At 45.3% G+C, this 17,020-nt stretch overlaps 1 protein-coding gene across 2 annotated transcripts in view; it reads right to left on the reverse strand.

The window, feature by feature from the left end:
* LOC119851300 (lysine--tRNA ligase-like) overlaps window positions 1–16,731 on the reverse strand; it is a 45,565-nt gene extending 28,834 nt beyond the window's left edge. Inside the window, exons 1-2 of one of the 2 annotated variants that reach the window (XM_043508189.1) lie at window positions 16,661–16,731; window positions 937–1,012 (exon numbers count right to left, since the gene is read on the reverse strand). Coding sequence is in view for 1 of the 2 variants with exons in the window: in XM_038390933.2 (XP_038246861.1) it covers window positions 937–1,012; window positions 6,559–6,596 (114 nt within the window). In the remaining variant the exon portion in view is untranslated. Of the gene's footprint in view, window positions 1–936; window positions 1,013–6,558; window positions 6,800–16,660 lie in introns of those variants that run through there. The other variant, XM_038390933.2, reaches the window with a different exon arrangement.
* Between the last annotated feature and the right edge of the window lie 289 nt (window positions 16,732–17,020).

Raw genomic sequence — 17,020 nt, forward strand, 5'->3', positions numbered from 1 at the left:
TACCCCGTTCCTGTTTCTCGGTTATGCTTTTGTTGGGCGGCTCAGTCTGGCTGTGTCACGTGTGCCAGCTGGGCACATCTTGGGGGGGAACTCTGCCCCCCTTGTCTTTTAGTCAATTCTCCTTTTTTTGCCAGACCCCCATAGGGTTTACCATATTTCGAGTTTCCAAATAAAGGATACTGCCAGGAGGAGGGGTGAGTGCTTGGTGGGTGTGTGTATGTGTGCACGTGTGCATGTGTGTGCACACACAGCAAGAGTGTATTTGGATGTGCTGGAGAGGGCTGCATGGGTCCCCACCACACCAAACACCTGCAAACACACACACCCAGAGCCCAGCCACAGAGCCAGATACCCAAATCCCCTCCCACTCAGGGCCCAGTTGCAGGCTCTGCGCAGCTTCATTATTGGCGTGCTGGGCAGATGACCTATACCTCCTGAAAGCGGGAGGGGGGAAGTTTGGGGAGGGAGAGGAGAGGAGAGAACCACCACAAATTTAAAGTTTTGGTCACCCGCAGAATAGCTTGAATCACACCCCCTCCCAGCTGTCCTCCCCGCCCTTACCCTCAGTCTCCCCTCCCAGAAAGCAGCAGCCCCCTCCCTGCTGCTCCCAGGTGTTGCTGCCTCTCCCCGTGGGACACAGCTCACTGGTTCTGGCATCTACCATGCAGAGAGAGGGCCTGGTTGCACATGTGACCAAGCAGGGCTGGGTTCTGCTAGGTCCAGCGGCCCCTAACAGCAGCCAGAAGCGCCAATTCTGCAGGGAAAATTAAAGTCTGTGCAGAACATTAGTTCTGCATTATGCAGTGGCACAATTCCCCCAGGAGCAATAGACAAAATCTTCTTTGAATGGCCATTAGCAGCACATCTCGAAAGATTCAAAACAGTTTAAGTCCAGTCCTGCTTATACTCAGTTATAGCTCAGCAAGGAATACTCACCTGGGGCCCATATTCCTCTTCAGGGTCTCCTTTTCCCTGGTCAGACACAGTCTTGGGCTTAGTTGTTTGAAAATCCCTGCAAAAGAAGAATCTCCACAGTGAATTCACACTGAACTTTCAGAGGACACTGCCAGTTCTTGTAGGCCCAATATGCTGCATCCTCCCCAAAAAAGCTAAATATATTTTTAAAGGAGCTTGGTTACAAGCCTTAATATGAATGATATAAAGAAATTGGGGGCAGAATTCAATGAAACAGCAGTGCCAACCCCAAGCTTTCAAAAAAAATCATGATTCAGGCTCCAAACTCTCATAAGATTTAAAAAATAATAAATTTGTGGTTCTTTTTATTTGCCTTCTTGGTTTTGAGCATTTATGTTTCATGCTTGCAAGCTTTCCTCCACAACAGTGAGGTTAGAAATGTGCTTTTGTTTGAAGCTGAGATTCTTAGATAAAAATCATGAGAGCTGGCAACAGTCAGAAAAGTGTATTTTATTTAGGGTCAAACACAGCAGCATTGTTCATGAGGATCAAAGTGAAACTGAAAAGAATAGACTATAAACAAAAGCAAATTACCTGTAATAGTGTGACTTAAAAATCAAGTTTTTGTTTTTAGTCATATTGAGGGGATTTAATCAAATGTGTTACAGATCATTCTAGATATCATCTAGATATCTGAGTAGCTACACAAAGACTACATAGCAAGTGAACCAATGCCCTAGTATGCAACTAGGGGTGATATATTTCAGACAAATCTGAGGTCCTGCCCTTTGTGGTCATTAAAGATCCAATGGCAACTGCTATAGAAATTAGAGTGTTAACTCCAGGCAGGGTTCTGGCCAAATTCAGATCAGATAGTTACATTCCATTCACCTAAATTTCCCCTGAAGTTTCAAGTGGAAAAAAAGTTATTTATCCTGGCCAGGCATTTATGTCTTAACTGTTGGTTGTTTTTTTTGCTGAGAGTGGGAGGAAATGGGGGGTGTTTTAAATGTTGCTGTTCACTGTATAATGGCTGCCTTCCCACAGAACTGGCAGCATGTCATTGGGATCTGAAATTCAGTTCCTGCAGATGTGGTTTGTTAACTTCTTTGGGGCCCACTGATGAAAGGTGGTAGAGAAAGATCAGTCATGATGTTTAGTAACAATGGGCCTGATCCCGAGAGCCAGGAGTCAGTGGGAGCTGGGTTGCTCTTATCAAACCTCAGGATTCCAGCTCCTTAATGATTAAGAGTTATTAATATAAAATGGGCCCTGATTTATCCTTGCCCTGTGGCCCTTTTACTCCATGAGGCTAGCACAAAGGGAACCTAGGGCAGGTGTAAGGCCCCCACCTTTGAGCAATACCCCGGCACAGAAAACTCTACTAGCACTGTCTCATAATAGCACTCCATTCCTATTGAGTATAGGCTGGGCACAGCAGGTATAGGGTACAGGTGAAGGAGGAAAACTGGGGGTGGGAAGGTGTTGCTGCGGAAGATCTGTTCCACTGGCAAGTCTATGTCCCTGCAAAGCCCCACAAGGGCCTTTGCTAAAGGGGTGCAAGTTACAGTAGCACGGTCCATTGCACTGGTGCCTGTGCAGGGATGGATCTGGCCCTGGTCAGGTTAGTGGATTTTCAGGTGACTTCAGGTTGCAACATCCAGTACCGTTCACTAATGATCAACTAGTGGGTTGATCATCTAAAAAGTTTTAAGTGTTGAGTTTTCTGGAGAATTCATCCCCAACTGATTGCTAGCCACTATTGCCAGGGCTATCTTGTCCTGCAGGACTCAAAGCAGAATTTCCATAAATATCAACTGCAAATTTCTGCCTGCACTGAAAATAAATCAGCTACCTATGACACTGACATTGGCTCAAAACTCTGCAGTGTCTCAACCACAGACTGCCTCTTCACATCAGCAGCCTTATCGGATCCTTGATCCCAAGGATCCTTGAATCAATTTGACCGTGAATAGAAAACTGAAGGGTAAATCCACTCTAGTTTCAGATGCAAAGAATACTCCAACATAATAGCACTACATAACAGCTTGATGGTGCTATTATGTTGGATTTCAGAGTAGTGGATTTTCAGAGCTATTTTGTTGGAGTATTCTTTGCATCTGAAACTAAGCAGAAAACTTAAAGTAAATCCACTCTAAAGAAGCCATGCAGAGAAAATTGATATTAAACTCAATCCTGTAGGACTGTCTTAGGGACTATGAAATGGACTCCCTCACCGTCAGTGGACTGTCTCACTGGGACTGTATCATCAGTGAGACAGCATACCATGAATAAAAACCACACACACAAAAAACAGGTGATGATCTAAGACATCCACTACATGGTCACATTCCACCATCCAAGAGGCAGAAGTCCAGAAAGAGTTTTGCCTCTGAAAATCCCTTACCCCAAAATACCACCGTGGTAGGCTACAGAGTTACAAAAAAATGCCAGTGATCCTGGAGAACCTGTTTCATTCAGGACAATTCTCTCCAGGCACTGACCTCAAAGAAAAAAAAAAAAAAAAAACACTGGTGTACTCTAAAATCGAGGGAGAGCTGGGGTGGCAAAGACCTATGACAACATGATCAAGTGGAAGATGAGGAACGCCTCAGAACAGGAATGCAGAGAGGCTAGAGAAACACTTGATCACTGCTCCCATCAACATCCTATACCCCTGAGGAACTATTTATGATAAGTGACAACACCAAGTCTTTGCTGTGGTTTTAGAGCAATGACCTATTAACCACCACTGGTATATAGGGGCCAGATCCTCAGCTTCTGTAGATCAGCTAATCAGTGGAGCTATGTTGGTTAGATATACACTGATTTATGCCAGTTGAATCTCCATCAATTTTGATGGAGTTATGTTGTTTGACATCTGCCGAGAATCTGGCCCTGAAAATTCTTAATAGCTACCACAAAAGAGACCCATAACTAGAAATCAGATAAATGGGGAAGAAATTTCTAAAGCAAGCATATAAAACTGATTTCTTCACAATCCAATGAACGTACACAACATCCTGCACCCATGCACTGCTGCCCAGAACCAACAGGTTACATGTAAGGAATGGACACATTCTTATCTACCAAGAGATAATCTTGGACACTGTTCTAATTCATTCCTTCACCAGGAATGGAAAGTTTCCTTGTCTTTGATGATTCCTCTAGAAATCAAATATTGTAAAAAAACACACCAATCCAAAACTGCTTGAAATATGTGTGTCCATTGCCACCCTTAGGATTCACAACATAAAACCCAATATCTGAAATCTGATGTTGCTCTACTCTCTTCGAAAACGCATTACTACAGGTGATGTAGTATCATCCCTGTGAATTGAACCTTTGGCCTCTGAAATGGTTTTCTAACCATCTAGTGTGTCTTCACACTATGTTACAGTATTGTAACACACAGGCACTTTATCCTAAAATTATGGCAAAGGAAAAAACAGATGAAAGATCTCTGTGGATTTGTTTTCTCAGTCTTCCTAAACCAGAAACACCTTCCATCCAAAAGTTAACTACTTGTAGCCCAGCTAATCTTTACGAAAAAGATTATAACAAAATTATAGTTCTTCCTTCATCATATACATTTTTTTTTTTTTACTATAGTGACATATAAAACTGGAATAATGGGTTCCATCTAAAATTGTCATACTTCCATAGTTATGCTAGTAATCAAACCAGCTGATTTGGGCAAACCATTGATATTTTTACTGGTGTATCTGAAAGGACCTTTTAATACACTAAGATGTACTATTAGGGGAAAGAAGCAGCTGCTTCACTGGATACACCTGACATTGCTAGGTACAGTAACTCCTCACTTGCAGACTATGAAGTGAGCTGTAGCTCACGAAAGCTTATGCTCAAATAAATTTGCTAGTCTCTAAGGTGCCACAAGTACTCCTGTTCTTTTTGCGAATACAGACTAACACGGCTGCTACTCTGAAACTCCTCACTTAAAGTCGTCCCAGTTAACCTTGTTACATTGCTGATCAATGACGGAACATGCTTGTTGAAAGTTGTGCAATGCTCCCTTATAAGTGGTTTGGCAGCTGCCAGCTATGTCCACTGCTTACAGGAAGAGCAGCCCGTTGCAGCTAGCTGGTGGGGGCTTGGAACCAGGGTGGACCGGCAGCCCCCATCAGCTTCCTACTCCCTTAAGTTCCCTGTGCAGCAGCCATCCAGCAGGCCAACAACTGCCTGCAGTTCAGCTGTCCATCCCCCCACTGCCCTGTGCTGCTCCTGCCCCCTGCCTTGGAGCTGCTCCCGGGAGCCTCCTGATTGCTGTGCAAGGGAGGGAGGGAGGGAGGAAGTGAGGGGCTAACGTCAGGGTATCCCCCTCTCCCCTACTCCTGCCCTGCGCTTGCCCCTTCTCCATATAGGGCAGGGTGGACACAGGACAGGAGGGAGAGACCACAGCTGCTGTCTCAACTTCCTGATCTTTTTAAAGGCAGTGTACTTAGAGTGGGGTCAGCACACTTAAAGGGGCAATGCACATCTCTCTCCCACACACAGGGTGCATTTCTCCGTCTGCCATGCTGTCTCCCCTCCCTCCATTCATGCTGCCTTGCAGAGCATGAGGCTACATTAACAACAGTGGATTAACCTTTGAGGGCTCAGCCAAGTGCTAGTTCATCATTTAGCAGCAAGGCATCCGCTGGGAAATATCCCACCCTCTAACTTCACCACCTCAACCAAGCTTCAGTCTTCATGGCTGTGTAGAGTATTAAATTGTTTGTTTAAAACTTATACTGTGTATATATATATATATATATATATATATATAATGTTTGTCTGGTGAAAAAAATTTCCCTGGTACCTAACCCCTCCTATTTACATTAATTCTTATGGGGAAATTGGATTCACTTAAAGTCACATTTTTCAGGAACATTACTACAACATTAAGTGAGGAGTTACTGTACCAGCTTGAAACTATTTCCCCCATTCGTCTATTCCTTCATGGACTGGGTCCTGTGTAAAACCTGGGATGGCTTCTTTGGAGTCATCACTACTTTGATTATTACAGAGTCCTGGCCCTATAATGGAAAATCTTCCAGTGACTGACTTTCACTCCAGTTGGCAGATTCATCCCATGACATTATGTAAAATTGCAGAATTGCCTGTAATTCATCCCTGAAAGTCAGTAGACAGACACTATTCTTACCTCAAGAGAAAGAAGTTTAAAATAGAAATACAGACAGCCATAGCAATTAATGTGTTGCAACATAAAGAGGTGACCACGAATCATAGAAACACAGTAAGTAGAGCTGAATGATACCTATCCCCCACACTAAAGCAAGAAATGGCCCATTCATCTCAAAACATGTATTTTCTTTCCAGAGTAGTTGAAAATATTAAAGTGTGGGGGGGAAGAAAAAAAAAAAAAACACACAGGATTTACTACATTTTCTACTGGCAAAATTAAAAAGAGAAAGATTTTCTCTTTTCCAGCTTGCAATCCCATAATGGATAATACGTAGCATTTATTAGAATGCTTTATATGTTAATGAACTGACAGCTAGTTTGCAAACAATACGTAAATTAGAACTGGAATATTTTCATGAAAAAAATTTAAAAAAAAATTTCAATTTTTTCACAACAATTCTCATAATGATGGCCTGTTTGGCAACAATGACTTACTCTGAAGAAACAGCTGAAGTCTTTCCAGGATCTGTCATCTTTGCAAAGCTGAGAGCAGATGAAGTTACAGCATAGAATGCTTGATCTGTTCTTTCACTTAGCTTTATATGGACACTTGAAGGTAGTCAAGTGAATCAGAAATTTAGAAAGTGAAAGTTAAACTTCATGCTCTACCCTAGATTTGTGACTGCTCTTTTTTAAAGACATTAAATGGGCACCTATAAAGATTAACGAATTGAAAATGAGGGGATAATATAAGATAAGAGGATTTTAATTGAGGCCCAACTGACTAAAGTTGCAGATATTTCCTCTTTCACTTTCCCTATCCAGATATAAATACTGTTATCTAAAGACTTGCAGCCACCACCCATTTACCAGAAAAGAGTCCGATTCCTTTAATTCAATACAATGTGGTGTCACAGTACCAGTTTGCGTTTGTTTGGTTTTTTTTAAACTTATTCAGCTCAGAGGAGCAGGAAGAAACATACTTGCCATTGTTAAATGCTTACAGGAATTGTTTTACTCTGACTCTTAGCCCTGGTCTACACTCAGGGGTGGCAGGTTTGTAGAAATTTTTGTAGTACCCAGAACCCAGCCTCCCCAAACTTCACCCCCCCCCCATCTGCCTAAGGCTCTGGGAGGGAGTTTGGGTGGGGCGAGGAGGTCTGGGGTGTAGGCCCTGGGCTGGGGATTAGGGTGCAGGCTCTGAGATGGAGTTTGGGTGCTGGCTGCAGGTTCTGGGCTGGGGCAGGAGGGGTGAAGGCTCTAGGAGGGATTTTGGGTGGGAGGGGGTACAGGGGTGAGGGCTGTGGGGCTGAGGATGAGAGGTTTGGGGTGTGGGGAGGCTCAGGGCTGGGGCAGAGGATTAGGGTGCAGGGGTGATGAAGGCTCTGTTTGGGGCTTTGGAGAGGCTCAGGGCTAGGGCGGAAAGGCAGCAGAAGGGCAGCCTGCTCTGCCACTACTTAATGGGGGGGGTACTAGGACCCTATGACAGCATTTGATGAGGGGAGCTGGGGGAGCAGAGTCAGCATGAGCTGCAAGTTCCAGGGCCTGGGGAGGACAGCTTCCCTCCTCCCCCACCCCTACTGGACTACCTTGGCAGTTATCCCCCTATTTGTGTGATGAATTAATCAAGAATGCATGATTTTGAAACAAATGACTTTATTCCCTCTGCAATTGGTGATCGAAGGCGGGAGGTCGGTTGGCTTACAGAGAAGCCGAGTGAACCCAGGGGGGTTGAGTTTTCATCAAGGAGAAACAAACAGAAGTGTCACACCATAGCCTGGCCAGTCATGATACTGGTTTTCAAAGCTTCTCTGATGCACAGCGCACCCTGCTGTGCTCTTCTAATTATCTTAGTGGCTGGCTACGTGTAATCAGGGGCCAGGCGATTGGCCTCAACCTCCCACTCCGCCATAAATGTCTCCCCCTTACTCTCACAGATATTGTGGAGCACACAGCAAGCAGTAATAACAATGGAAATATTGGTTTTGCTGAGATCTAACTAAGTCAGTAAACTGTGCCAGCGTGCTTTTAAATGTCCAAATGCACACTCTACCTCCATTCTGCACTTGCTCAGCCTATAGTTGAACAGCTCCTAACTACTATCCAGGGTGCCTGTGTATGGCTTCATGAGACATGGCATTAAGGGGTAGGCTGGGTCCCCAAGGATAGGCATAACATCCCAAACGGTTATTTTCTGCTCTGGAAAGTAAGTCCCTTGCTGCAGCTGTTCAGACAGACCAGAGTTCCTGAAGATGCAAGCGTCATGTATCTTTTCCGGCCATCCCACATTGATGTTGGTGAAATGTCCCTTGTGATCCACCAGTGCTTGCAGCACCATTGAAAAGTACCCCTTGCGGTTTATGTACTGGCTGCCTTGGTGGTCCAGTCCCAAGATGGGGCAATAGATGGCATGCATATCCCTACCACACAGTTAGGGAATCCCCTTGCAGCAAAGCCATCCACTATGACCTGCACATTTCCCAGAGTCACTACCCTTGATAGCAGCAGTTCAGTAATTGCGTTGGCTACTTGCATCACAGCAGCCTCCACAGTAGATTTGCCTACTCCAAATTGATTCCAGACTGACCAGTAGCTGTCTGGCGTTACAAGTTTCCACAGGGCTATTGCCACTCGCTTGTGAACTGTGAGGGCCGCTCTCATCTTGGTATTCTTGCACTTCAGGGCAGGGGAAAGCAAGTCACAAAGTTCCATGAGAGTGCCCTTATGCATGCGAAAGTTTCACAGCCACTGGGAATCATCCCAGACCTGCAACACTATGTGGTCCCACCAGTCTGTGCTCGTTTCCCCGGCCCAGAATCAGAGTTCTATGGCATGAGTCTGCCCCATTGCCGCCAGGATGGCCAAATTGCCAGGGCCCGTGCTTTGAGAGAAGTCTGTGTCCATGTCCTCATCACTTCGCTGCCGTTGCCTCCTCACCTGCCTTTGCAGGTTCTGAACATACTGCAGGATAATGTGCAAGGTGTTTACAATGCTCATAACTGACATGGCAATCTGAGCAGGCTCCATGCATGCTGTGGTATGGCGTCTGCAGGAGAGCAGAGTTGCAGCAGAAGTGGTGGCTGACGATGGATGCCACGAGAATAGATATTTATAGAGAACAATGAGAGGATCTGCAAGGTGCATTCATGAAAGCAGGAGAGCAGAGTTGCAGCAGAAGCAGAAGCCTATGACAGCCAACATGGAGAAATTCGCTATCAAGACAAGAGAAGGAGAGTAGAGTCGCAGCAGAAGCGGTGATCGGATGACCAGTTTTGCAGATCTACTCCGTCTGCTGCCAGCAGCACCACGATACAACAGTGGCAGTGGCAGTGAGCTGAGCGTGTTGCACGCTTGCCATGGTATGGCAAGACAAGAGCAGGAGAGCAGAGTTGCAGCAGAAGCAGTGGAGGACGACGGTCATATAGAGGACCTGCAAGGTGGATTCATGGCACCAGGAGAGCAGAGCTGCAGCAGAAGTGGTGGTTCAATGGCGGCAGTTAGCAGTCCTATTGCACCGTCTGCTGAAAGCAGTATGGTGTCCGCACAGAAAAAAGGCGCGAAACGATTGTCTGCTGTTGCTTTCACGGAGGGAGGGGCGACTGACAACATGTACCCCAAACCACCCACAAAGTTTTTGCCTCATCAGGCATTGGGAGCTTAACCCAGAATTCCAATGAGTGGCAGAGACTGCAGGATAGCTACCCACAGTGCAATGCACTGAAAGTCGACGCTAGCCACAGTACGGTGGATGCACTCTGCCAATTTAATGCGCTTAGTGAGGACACACACAACTGGCTGTATAAAATTGCTTCCTAAAAAAACCCCGAGTCCTATAAATTTGACCTAGTTCTGTAGCGTAGACATATCCTTAGAGATGCAACCCTGTGAGTTGCACTCTTCAAGCAGTATCCCCAGCTTGTTCTGGAATTAGACAAGTATTCACATCACAATACACTAGAGACGGGGGGGCTGGGGGAGGGCAAAAAGAGAGAAGAGAAGATCCTCAGCTGGCATAAATCAGCATAACTCCATTGAAATGCATGTAAACCAGCATGGTCAAACAGTTCCTATTCTATCCAGGTCAAGGGAATTAGAAAGATCTTCTGCATGAGCAATTGTTTCACTTAAGGGTAACATCTCCAGAAAAGCATCTGAGACTAAAATATCAGAGTACTTAAGTTATAGTATTCACAAGCAATGTACAAAGCAAAGTCATACAACAGCAAATGTTAAAGAGACGCAGACATAATAGGAATGTATGTAAAACATGGCTACCTAGCTCGCTTGATCAATAATTCAGCTGGCCAAAGATTTTCTAATTACTGAGGTTGGTATAAGTACAAAAGGAAAACTTGTAAATATACTTAGAAAAGAGATTGAAAGAATCATACCATTTCTAATTCCCCTCTCTGCTAGGAGCTGAAAACCAGGCCTGAAGTATGAAAGCATATACTAGTGCTTCCATTTGAATTTCTCAGGGCCCAGCCATCACATCTCCTTGTGGGATGTACATACATTTGAATGACCCCCTCCCTTATATGTAGATTCACGGTTGTGTGCTCAAGGTGATAAGAGCTGGGGATATTACTCATTATACCAGTTTAAGAGTTGGCTCATTTCTTCACAAGCTGTTTATGATAAGATGACCTTGTTTCCAGCTAATTTTCAATAGAAGTGGGGCCTGATAATCATCAGCTGGGCAGAGATTCTCTTTCCTATACCAGGTTTCAGAGTAGCAGCCGTGTTAGTCTGTATTCGCAAAAAAGAAAAGGATTACTTGTGGCACCTTAGAGACTAACAAATTTATTTGAGCATAAGCTTTCATCGGATGCATCCGAAGAAGTGAGCTGTAGCTCATGAAAGCTTATGCTCAAATAAATTTGTTAGTCTCTAAGGTGCCACAAGTAATCCTTTTCTTTTTTTTACCTTGTACCAGTAATTGATCTGTGACTAGCCTGATGCTAGTGAAACCTGGCTGAATCCATTTAACCAGTAATCATTATCATCCCTTCAGGGCCTTCCACCCAGCTAAACTTTCCTTCAGTCATAGAAATAGGCAGGTTTAAAATTTCATGTCTCACTGCAAGCAAACATAAAAAGGGAAAGGGCGTGTGCAAGCCGGAAGCTGACCAAGCAGCAGGAATTAGATAATACATCTCTTTACATATATAGCATGACACTGTAACTTTCCTCAGGAGAGAGAAAAGCTGGAACTTGCTCTTTAAGAGACCCCGTTAAAAGATCCTGTAACTAAGCTGACAGTGCCTTCACTAGTTTAGCTTATGAGGAGTATACAGGGGATACAGTAGCCATTTCTTTGGGTTTAGTTCCTTTTTCCCCTCTACTTTTAATAAAACCATGTTTTAAGGAATTCTACTATTGGGTGGTAGTACAATCACTCTGTCCAAGGAGAAAAGAATCCATCAACCTCAAAAGGAGAGGTGCTAAAGTGTGTTGGGATTCCTTCCCAAATGCTTAGTTTGACTCCAGATTTTGTCACTTATGTATTTTATTTGGCATACACCAAGGCTATGCTGAGTTGATAAGATTCAAACACAAGGAGTAGATGCAAAGTACATCACAGATCCAAAGTTACACACAAACCCTCTTCCTTTATATACATTTACACATCACATTGCATCTACTCTACATTGCTTTACACTAGGGCTGTCAATTAATCTCAGTTAACTCATGTGATTACTTTTTAAAAAATAGTGATTAATTGCAGTTTTAATCACAATGTTAACTAGAACACCAATTTAAATGTATTAGATATTTGAGATTTTTTTCTACATTTTCATATATAGATTTAAATTACACAGAATACAAAGTATGTATTTTTTATTTCAAGTATTTGCACTGTAAAAAATGATAAAATAGTATTTTTCAATTCACCTCATACAAGTATGGTAGTGCAATCTCTTTGCTGTAAAAGTGCAACTTACAAATGTAGATTTTTTTGGTTACATAGCTGCATTCAAAAACAAAACAATGTAAAACTTTTGAGCCTACAAGTTCACTCAGTCCTACTTCTTGTCCAGCCAATCGCTAAGACAAACAAGTTAGTTTGCATTTACAGGAGATAATGCTTCCCTCTTATTTACAGTGTCACCAGAAAGTGAGTACAGGCCTGAAATAGGACTGAGTGGACTTGCAGGCACTAAAATTTTGCCTTGTTTTGTTTTCGAGTGCAGTTATGTAACAAAAAAGTCTTCATTTGTAAGTTGTACTTTCACAACAAAGATTGCACTATGGTACTTGTATGAGGTGAATTGAAAAATACTCTTTCAGGTTTTTTTTACAGTGTAAATACTTGTAATCAAAAAATATAAAGTGAGCAGTGTACACTGTGTTTAATTGAAATCAATATATTTGAAAATGTAGAAAACATCCAAAAATATTAAGATAATGGTTTTCTATTAACAGTTTGATTAATTTCTTTAATCGCCTGACAGCCCTACTTTACACATTTGGGGATTGGCTTGGTTACTTTATAGGAACAAATCTCTGTACAGTGTGCTCTGTTCACATGTGTCCAGGTACATCTTTATGTTCCTGGCCTATCTTGTCCAATGTTATCTTGCTTTTTGTAAATCATAGAATAGAGTCATAGAAGTGTAGGACTGGAAAGGACCTTGAGAAATCTAGTCTGGTCCTCCCTTGAGTGCAGGGGGACTGTTCTAGACAAATGTTTGTCTAACCTGTTCTTAAAAACTTCCAATGAGAGATTCCACACCCTTCCTAGGTAATTTATCCGTGTTTAATTACCCTTACAGTTAAGAAGTTTTTCCTAGTGTCCAGTCTAAAACTTCCCTTGCTACACTTTAAGCCCATTGTTTCTTGTCCTAGCCTCAGAGGTTAAATGAGAACAATTTTTCCCTCCCTCCTCCTTTTATGTACTTGAAAACAGTTATGTCCCCATGTCTCCCCAAGTCTTGTCTTCTCCAGACTAAACAAATCCAATTTCCCCCCCATCTTCCATAAAAGGTCATGTTTTCTAGACCTTTAATCATTTTTGTTGCTCTTCTCTGGACTTTCTCCAATTTGTCCACATCTTTCCTGAAATGTGGCACCCCCAACTAGACACAATATTCCACTTGAGGCCTATTCTTCGCTGAGTAAAGTGAAAGAATTAGCAGGACTTCTCACGTCTTGTTTACAACACTCCTGCTAATACAACCCAGAATGATGTTCACTTTTTTTTTGCGACAGCATTACACTGTTGACTCATGTTTAGTTTGTGATCCACTGACCTCCCAGATCCCTTTCTGCAGTACTCCTTCCTAAGCTGTCATTTCCCATTTTGTACGTGTGCAGCTGATTGTTCCTTCCTGAGTACTTTGCATATGTCCTTATTTAATTTCATCCTATTAACTTCAGACCATTTAAAATTTTAATCTGATCCTCCAAATCACTTGCAACCCTTCCCAGCTTCGTATTGTCTGCAAACTTTATAAGTGTGCTCTCTCTATCATTATCTAAATCATTGACGATATAGAACAGAACTTGGACCCAGAACTGATCCCTGCAGGATCCCACTTGAGAAGTACTCTCTGGGAAATGGTTTTCCAACCAGTTACGCACTCACCTTACAGTAGCTCCATCTAGGCTGCATTTCCCCAGTTTGTTCATGAGATGGTCATGCAAGATATCAAAAGCCTTACTAAAGTGAAGATATACTACATCTATTGCTTCCCCCCTATCCTGGGGAAAGAAAGCTATTAGGTTTGCTTGACACTATTTATTCTTGACAAATCCATGCTGACTGTTACTTACACCTTATTATATTCTAGGTGTTTGCAAATTCTTAATTTTTTGCTCCATTATCTTTCTGGGTACTGAAGTTGAGCTGGTCTGCAATTCCCCAGGTTGCCCTTATTCCCCTTTTTATTGATTGGCACTAGATTTGCCCTTTTCCAGTTCTTTGGAATCTCTCCCATGAGTTTTTGAAGAGCTCACTAATGGCTCACAGATCTCCTCAGTCAGCTCCTTGACAGGGGCAGTTGTTATATGGGCCCGTGGTGCTCAGGTTCCAGCAATATTCAGGGCCCCGGGGGACCAGCTCCACCGCCTGCTGCCCCCGCGCACCTCCCCTGAGTGTCCCCTGGCCCCCTGCGTGCTTGGCATCAACTGGCTCCTGGAATCAACTGCTGCCACAGGGTCCTAGTGCCCCCTAGCCACTAGCGCCAGAACAGGCTGACCCTGCCCATGCCCTTCCGCCTTGTACCCTTCTCTTTTCCTGTGGGACCGTCCGCCAGCACAGGGCTGCCCCACACTGGCCAAGGGACAGCCCCATCTCCGACCCCACAGTGAGGGGCAGCAGCAGGGGATGAGGCGCACATGTGATGGCAGCTCCCCACCCCAGCACCCACCACAGGGGAGGCGAGGGGGATTCCTGGACCTGAGAGGGGCCCTAGGAGCATGTGCAGTGACAGTGGTGCAAGGTGAATGTGCTGCTAGGGGTGGCGGAGAAGGAGGAGGAGACCCTCCCCTGAAGCTCCCTGTTGCCAGTGGGGAGATGGCTGTGGGGAGTCCTGCTCTCTGGCCCCAGCCCTGGGGCAGCCTGCCTGCTCTTCATCCCCACCCCAGAGCCCTCACCCCCCCCACACACACACACCCCGACCCTCTGCCCCAGCCCTGAGCCCCCTCCTACATCATAAACCCCTCATCCCCAGCCCCACTCCACAGCCCTCACCCCTGCACCCCAACCCTCTGCCTGAGCCCCTCCCACACCCAAACCACTCATCACCAGTCCCACCCCAGAGCCCTCAAATTTTTACGTTTTAAATATATGTCGGCTTACAAGGCATGTGTGAGGGGCAAGACTTGGACCTGTTCTGGGCATCACCAAAAGTTATACAAACCGCCGCCACTGCTCCTTGAGTATTCTAAGATGTATTTCATCAGACCCTGGTGACTTGAAGACATCTAACCTGTCTCAGTAATTTTTAACTTGTTCTCTCCCTATTTTAGCCTCAGATTCTACCTCATTTTAACTGGTGTTCTCTGTAATGGGGCATGCTCTGTTCCCATCCTCTGATGCACAGAAACCTCTTAGCCGCTCCAGTGAGTGGTACCTCCATGTTATTAATGGGCTTGGCCCATCCACTTTTTGCCAAGGGGCCCCACTCCTCCTCTCCCACTGAGGTCCCACTCAAGCCAGCAGCTGGAGCCCAGCTGGGGAGTCCAGGCAGCTGTGGGGTGCCACACCACAGACTCTCCACCTGCTTGGGGTGAGTGGGCAAGAGAAAACCCCAGCCCATATCCCAACTGCAGGCCCTCGCACCTGGCAGGTGGAGGGTATGTGGCTCCCCATAGCTGCCTGTGCAGCTCTTACCATTGCTGGGCTGCGCCCCCCTCCCCAGCCAGATTCAGGTTGGAGTAAGACACACGGGCAACAGTGGGGAGCCACAGACCCAACTGCCATGGGCAAGGGGGTCCACAGGGCTTCTCTTGGCTCCCCCACCCTGGGAAGATAGAGAGTCTGAGGCTCCCAGTCTGCTCTGACTTGGCCGAGAGTGGGGCCTCAAGTGGAAGAGAAGAGGCCTGGAGCAGTAGACGGGGCAGGACCCCCTCTTTTGGGAATGCTGTACCACCTCTTCACTGAGGAGTGATTGACTTGCTGTGATGGCGTATGCCTACTGTGGGGGTTTGTAATGAGGGGTTAAGAGGCTGCTCTCAGCTCATCCAGCCTTGATCTGCCACACCTGCAAAAGATGAACAAGCTGGAGGAGGAGTTAAATGGAGCAGAACAGCTCACTTGGGGATAGAGCAGAAAAGAGAGGGAAAGAAGGACCAAAGGACAGCTACCCAAAGGTCTTCCTCTCTAAGGAAGGGAGGACCTGCTGCAGATACACCCTGAGAGAGTGTCCCCCACACCTCCTATGGGTGGTTTGTTTGTGTTAGTTTCTCTATGTTTTGTTTGTGGACTTCCCAATGAGGGGAGAGACTGGGAAGTGACCTAGCTAGATGCCAAACCACAGGTGCTGCTCTGAGAGACAGAGGAAACTACTATGCTACACACAGCTACAGGGACATGCCAAGCGGTAAGCTGACCATCTGCACATCTCACCATAGAGAGTGAGCTTTAGACAATCCGGGGTGCTAGGAAGTGGCACAGGGAGAGCAATCTTAACGTGCCCTGTTCCCAGGCCTGCTAATTTAAAATAATTTGTACTCCTTCCAAAAGGAAAAGGTTCTGGCAGTAAACACAATCATGGCACAGAGTAGCTATAAAACTGAACAGCTGATTAGCTTTCAGTTTTGAAAGATAGATTGCTGTATTCATGGGAAAAGGGGAAGGTTTATTTTTAAACTTCTGCAATTTCAGAAGTTATCAGTTGATCATGAGTTGCTGCTAGCATGTCTTACTGCTGTATAGCAGATACAAACTGAGGTCATTGCCATTAGACACAGATGGCTTGCCCATGCCAGTTAACTCGGGCATGGTTTAATTGCAGGGTAGATGTTCAGGTTCAGGCTGCAGCCCAAGTTCTGGGACCCTCCCACTTCACAGAGTCTCAGAGCCTGGGCCTTAGCCTGAACCCAAACATCTACACTGCAGTTAAACAGCCCTGTGATGGGGCACTCTACTCACCACAGATGGCACCCCCTCCAGCTCCTGGGGATGAGTTCTGTGCAGCTGACACTCCTTCTGGCAGTTGCACTCCACCATGCTCTGTCTCTTTCACTGTCTATGGCCCCTCTCTTGCTCCAGAAACCAGTGCCTCCTCTTCAGGACTCTGGCCAGGTGACTCAGCACATATTCTCCTTCTGGCATACAAAAGTTCTTCCACACAATCAGGCAGTCTTCTCTGGCACTTCCCCAGTAGCTGGTAGGGGACCCAGGCCCACTCCACTATTGCCAGGTTCTAGTCCAGGGACTCTGTACCTGGCAACTGTGCACTGCTCCTTCCTTGGACTCATTCCTACAGCTAGTTACCCCCCCGCTGTACCC

This window comes from Dermochelys coriacea, chromosome 2, assembly GCF_009764565.3.
Source record: "Dermochelys coriacea isolate rDerCor1 chromosome 2, rDerCor1.pri.v4, whole genome shotgun sequence".
NCBI lineage: Eukaryota > Metazoa > Chordata > Testudines > Dermochelyidae > Dermochelys > Dermochelys coriacea.